General features: G+C 50.9%; 1 protein-coding gene across 1 annotated transcript; it reads left to right on the forward strand.

Annotated features, from left to right (window-relative positions):
* Positions 1–3,101: 3,101 nt before the first annotated feature.
* Positions 3,102–4,840, forward strand: LOC133226469 (uncharacterized). The gene is made up of 2 exons (XM_061380070.1): positions 3,102–3,228; positions 3,626–4,840. Exons 1-2 carry the CDS (start codon positions 3,102–3,104, stop codon positions 4,684–4,686), a joined length of 1,188 nt encoding a protein of 395 aa, XP_061236054.1. The 3' UTR covers positions 4,687–4,840.
* Positions 4,841–5,781: the final 941 nt, after the last annotated feature.

The raw sequence follows: 5,781 nt of genomic DNA on the forward strand, positions 1-5,781 counted from the left end.
CCTTTCTTCCTCCCACACCACACACACACCACCACCCCTTCCCCTCCTAGAGGGGTGGGGACAAGAATGGAGAGAATGTGACTCCCACAGTCCGGTAACTAAGGTATAACACAAACCCACCAAATAACAAGGGAAGAGAGTACAACCGCTCACTACCTGCCAACCGATACCCAGCCCGACCCGAGCAGTGAGGTAACCCTTCCGAGTAACTGCCCCCAGTTTATATACTGGGCATGACGTGCTGTGGTATGGAATACCTCTTTGATCAGTTTGGGTCAGGTGTCCTGTCTCTGCTTCCTCCCAGCTTCCCCTCCTCCCTGGCAGAGCATGAGGCTGAGAAAGTCCTTGATCAGATTAAACATTGCTGAGCACCAACTAAAAATGTCAGTGTTATCAGTGCTGTTCCCAGGCTGAAAGTCAAAACCACAGCACTGCACCAGCTACTAAGAAGGAGAAAAATGACTGCTACTGCTAAACCCAGGACACTATGAAAGGATAGTAAATTCAAGAAGCTTGAGGGAAAAAAAACTGGCTCAAAACTAAGGTTTTACCCAAATAGCTTGCTTGTAAGTAAGGTTAAAAAGCTTCAGAAGAAAGGTGAGATCACATCTTGAAGAGCAAGTTGCTAATACTGAAAGCTTGAAGACTCTGCTGTTAGCAGTGAGAAGATGCCGAATTGTCCATAGTCCACAAAGCCAGAGAAAGAAAGCACGGGTTACACCACAGCTTTCAAATTGAATGCAAAAATGTATAAAACTTTAATAGGCATAATCCTATTGTCTGTTATGCTGAATACAGCAGCTCTTTGAAAATCAGGAATTGGTTACTCCTGGTTTAACTGAAAGAGAAGTTTTGCCTGATGCTCTTTATAGGTGTAGCAGAACACAGACATCTGGGTCCAATTCCCCACTGATCAGAGCCCTTAGTTACCACAGCTGTAAAATACCTATTTCACAAGAAAGTTAGAAAGCCAGCATGAAATGTCCTTTTGTGCTGACAAACACCATTACAATGAAGTATCACCTAGAGTCAAGCTTGGCCAATTCCCTTTTCTTCCAGTTTTCACATACACCAAAGACTTATCCTCACTTGAGCAAAACAAGTCAGTAACATGATAATGGAAGATAAATGTATAAGGCATGAACACCAGGAAAAAGTCTTAGAATGTGATTGCATGTATGATAGGACTGCTCCAGAGTGGGAATAATTAGCCCTTTAATTAAACTTATATTGCTGCTAAACAAGAGCAATGCTCAGCAACACCTGGTCTGGAACATTCCCATCTCTGCAGGCAGCAGATGGAGCCCACAGACACGATCCGCATCCTTCCTACCAGGTCCATAGTTACCTATGCAAGTAATTAAGGTCTGGGACAATGTCTGAATTATTGTGAACCTCACCAGATATTTCCTTATCTCATTCACCCTCAGTAGCTAAAACTGGTCTTTTCTTTTTGCTGATTTTACCTTCCTCCTTCCTCACCTTTCTGCCATCCTAATGTTACACTCCTCATTTCATTGCTGTCCAGGGCAGCACAGAGATAGACTCAGATTTTGCAGCTACTTGCATGCAAGAATTTCTGAGAGATGTCAGCAGGGTTTTGCTGAAATAAAGTCAACGAGCTGACAACCAATAGAGGCCTAAAACTGTTAGCTTACAAGTTAACTGCTGCTCTGACCTGCTTTTGGTGTCCTGAAGGGGGATTAATTGAGATGCCAGGACTCTGGGATCCTTTTCACATCCCTCCTGAAATCATTACAACATTATGACAGAACAGGGGCATGTGAAAAGTCTGTCTGCTCCTGTAACCCTCCTCTAGTAGCATCCTACTTCGAAAAACAAAACATGGGCATGAGTAGACTTAACAATGAGGAATATATAAAAATATATGCAGTATATAATGGTTTGGGGTTTTTTCATGAATTAGGCTATCTGAACCTAGGTAAATTTCACATATCCCTTTATCCCACAGTATAACTATGTATAATATAATAAATTCTTTTGTTTACATTGAATCTGTGACTTGATAATTTGTTTTGACATCCCTTATTTTATCTTAAGAGAAACACAGATCAGCCATTCCCTACTGACTTTCTCCTGGAAGCTCAGGTTTTTGTGCATCTCTGTGACAGCTGTGTCAACAGACAGGCTTCTTTCTTATAGCTGAAGAATCCAACCTGAATACTTGTATTATACATTTGATTACCTTTACTGTCATTTATTATACTTTTTCTATTAAAAAATGAACTTAAGAAGAGAAAAACCTCACAGCCTATTCAGATGGTGGACACACACGGCTCCCTCAAAACCTGGGAAAAGAAGTTCTTTTCCCACCAACTTGAGGAATTGCCCAGACCTGCTCCTCACAGCAGTACAGTATTCCCAGCTGGTGTTTGGGAAGTTGATGTCCTCCATGAAGAGAGGGAATGCAGATCCAGTGATTTCTCCTAACTGCCTGCAGACTAAGCCCTCAGGGCTGGCATCCCAGATGGGCAATGGGGAGGAGACACCCACAGCAGCTGCTTTGTTTACAGCCCACTCATCCTCACCCAGAGGTCTCAACCACATCATCAGTGATGGGAAGGGCAGAACCATAAAACCTCTGCCGTACACGCAGTGCAACACCTGCACCTTGCCTGCCCTGCCTGGATGCTCCATCCCTGTACTACAGGCATGAGACACCTTCCACCAAGTCCTGCTCATCCCAAGGAGATCCCTGCTGCGGGAATGGACCAAGGCTTCCAGCAAAAGGCTCCTGCACCCACAGCCCCTGGGAGCCACCTGTAGGGGGCGGAGGGCCCCCACCCTCTTAACCCTTTCCCTGCCCAGCAGCAGCTCGAGACGCTGCTAGGGCGGGGCCGCGCACGGGGAGCCCCAACATTCCACGGGGAGGGGTGTCAAAGAGTCCTTAGCAACAGCCACCGGTCAGTACAGACCATGGCGCTGCCACCACGGCAGCTCTCACTGCATGGCCCCCAGGCCCCGATCATGCTTCAGCTCCTTCCAAACTCTGTGATCCCCAGAGGCTTCTACCCTCAAGGTGGGAACCAACCCCGCAGCCACGAACGCTGCTGGGGGCAAGAGCGGAGCTGACCGCGGCCATGGCTCCTATCTCTCTTTCAGGTTCAGGCAACCTGTGCCAACTGCCCAGCCAGGACCAGCTATTCCCTGCATCATGGATCCCATGGAGGGCATGGGCACCCCCGGATGCGCAGGAACCACCACCAGGTCTGGCACCCCTGGCACCCCAGCACCTTCTACACCTCCAAGGCCGGGTGCTGCGGGATCCCACCCCTCTGTCCCCAGGCAGATACGGCACAGGGGCTCTGCAAGCCCGGCCGAGCATCCCTTCTCTCGCCTGCCTGGGGTGTGCCCAGTCAATCCGATCTCCAGGGACGTTCCCTCAGGCTCAGGGCCAGCTCTCCCGTTCCACCTCCCAAAAGCGAGTCTCCTCCTCCTTTCCCAGCCCGTCCTGCCAGCACAGCAGCTCACCCATAGGGAGCGCCCCGGCCACCAGCTCCCCACGTGCCTGCCGCAGAGCTGGGGGCTGCAGGCAATGCAGCCCGCTCGGCGGGTGGCCCTGGATGTCCCCACGGCTCAGCACGGCTCTCACTCTCCCTCACAGGGCTGCAGAGGGCTCCATGTGGCTGCTTCTTCAACCCCCAGCTCTTCTCCATGCGGTGGACCGTGCCTAACCCACCTCCAGCAGACACCTGCAGACTGGGCTTCAACACTGCTCCTCTGCCAGGTGCTGCCCTGTTGGGGACTGGGGACTGCAGGGCCCTCCCGGCCTGGGCAGCCCCCGGGATCCCCCAGGGCCCAGCACAACACTTTGCACCCCAGAACTATCAGGGGACAGGAGCAGGGGTCCCAGCGCTGCCAGAGCCCAGCCCTAGGAACCACCACATCAACGGTGTGCCTGCAGGGAGCAACACTGCCAGCACCAACACCTGCATGGGGATAGCCCCTGGTAACAACATCCCCACGGGCAGCAACATCCTCCTTAGCTGCTCTTCTAACTACCAGAATCAAGGCCTTGGTGAGCCAGATGCAGACACTGAAGTCACTGAGGAGATGCTCCTCAAAGAGGCTCTAAGGCTCTTCGGTATGTCTGAGAAGATGGAGGCAGTCATCCAGCCGGGTTCCAGCAGCGTCATCATGCCTGAGAATCACAGTGACACCATTGGAAAGGGTAGAACACTGGCCCCAGCTGACCCAGACTTGCTGAATTCCATCCCCAGCAACAAAAACATCGAGGGGGTGTCTGCACAGCCCAACACCCCCAACACAGCCACCTCCCTGGGGACAACCCTGGGAATTAACATCCCCCCAGGAAACGATGTCCCTCCAAGTGCCTCTTCTGACCCCCACTATCAAGGCTTTGAAGACCTGAATGACAGCTTTGCACATGACAAAGAGGTGACTCTTGAGGAGGCCCTGAGGTTCTTTGATTGCCATGAGGACACTGAGAGAGTCATCCAGGAGGGTCGCAGCAGCAGCTGCAAGCCTGAGGACCCTGGCGGCACAGACACAGACATCTCCCTCTACAACTTCACCTCACTCTCACTGCCAGATGAGCTGCTCACCTGTGACTACGATGTCTGTGAGATAAGCAAAGTCATCCAGAGCCTTGAAGACATCACAACACTGGAAAGTACCCCCATGAGTTCTGGGCTGATGTGGTGATGGACCTGGAACCATCCCAGCCTGGCGGTGCAGAATAGTGGGGGACAATGTATGGGCTCAGAACCTTGCCCAAGCAAGACAGCGAGTTCAGCACTTACTGGTTGACTTAATGAGTCTTTTTATCTGATTTTTCCATTAAAATCCATTTCTCCAACACTGCTCTATGCCTGTGCGGGAGGGGTGGGAGCATGGGGCGGGGGGGGGGGGCACTGGGAAACGGCACCGCTGAGCCTCACATCAGAGCTGCTCAGCCCCAGGGGACACCGAGCTGGCCCCAGAGCAGAGTCAGCGGCAATGGGGCAGCAGTGCCAGGGGGAACTTTCTGTCCCCTTCCCCAGGACAGACGGGTCCCTGCAGGACTCACAGACACAGCCCCAGGCAGAAGCAACACAGAGACCCTCATCCAGGGCTCTCAAACACATCATCACTGAATCACTAAACAATAAGGAGGCACAGGTGAGAAGATGATTCTGTCTGACAACAGAACACAGCTCCTAGGAAAGGCATTGCCAGAATGCTGTCATTACTGTTACATGACTGGACTCCACAGCCTCCCAGAGAGATGCTGTGTAAGAAGTAAAGGGTACATTTGAGTGCCTGAGCATAGCTGCTCAAAAAGCAGCAGAGGACCATCAGCAGAAGAAAAGATGCCTTCAGTTGTAGAGAGTTCCAAAAGATCCATTCTCACTTCAGACTCATCCTCCACTCCCAGTCTCCCACACTGATTTTCCAGAGCAGCCATAAAACCACGTGGGACAGAGTACACTGCTGGTGTGAAAGACACAACAGCTTTCATTTGGCAAAAGGTGACTTGTTGATACCAACAACAGGTTTGCCCCTCTTCCCATAGGTGAAATAGGGGAGTGCGCCATCTCCATGCCATGTCTTGCTACCTGGGCTTCAGCAGCAAGGGAATCTTTGGTTTCTGTGGCTTTCAGCAGGACCTAGCAACCTAAAGAGACATTCTTCCCCTAGCATCCACAGTCTGGGTACAATTAGGAACACAAATTGAGCATTACATCCTTTATTAATATGCTCCAGTTTTTATGCTGTAAAAGACCTAATTCCACTGCTTTGGCTACTGGCCCCTAACAT

The sequence above is a fragment of the Neopsephotus bourkii genome, unplaced genomic scaffold, assembly GCF_033783945.1.
Source record: "Neopsephotus bourkii isolate Nb327-2 ecotype Australia unplaced genomic scaffold, CSIRO-AGI_Nbou_v1 NB_1787, whole genome shotgun sequence".
Classification (NCBI taxonomy): Eukaryota; Metazoa; Chordata; class Aves; order Psittaciformes; family Psittacidae; genus Neopsephotus; species Neopsephotus bourkii.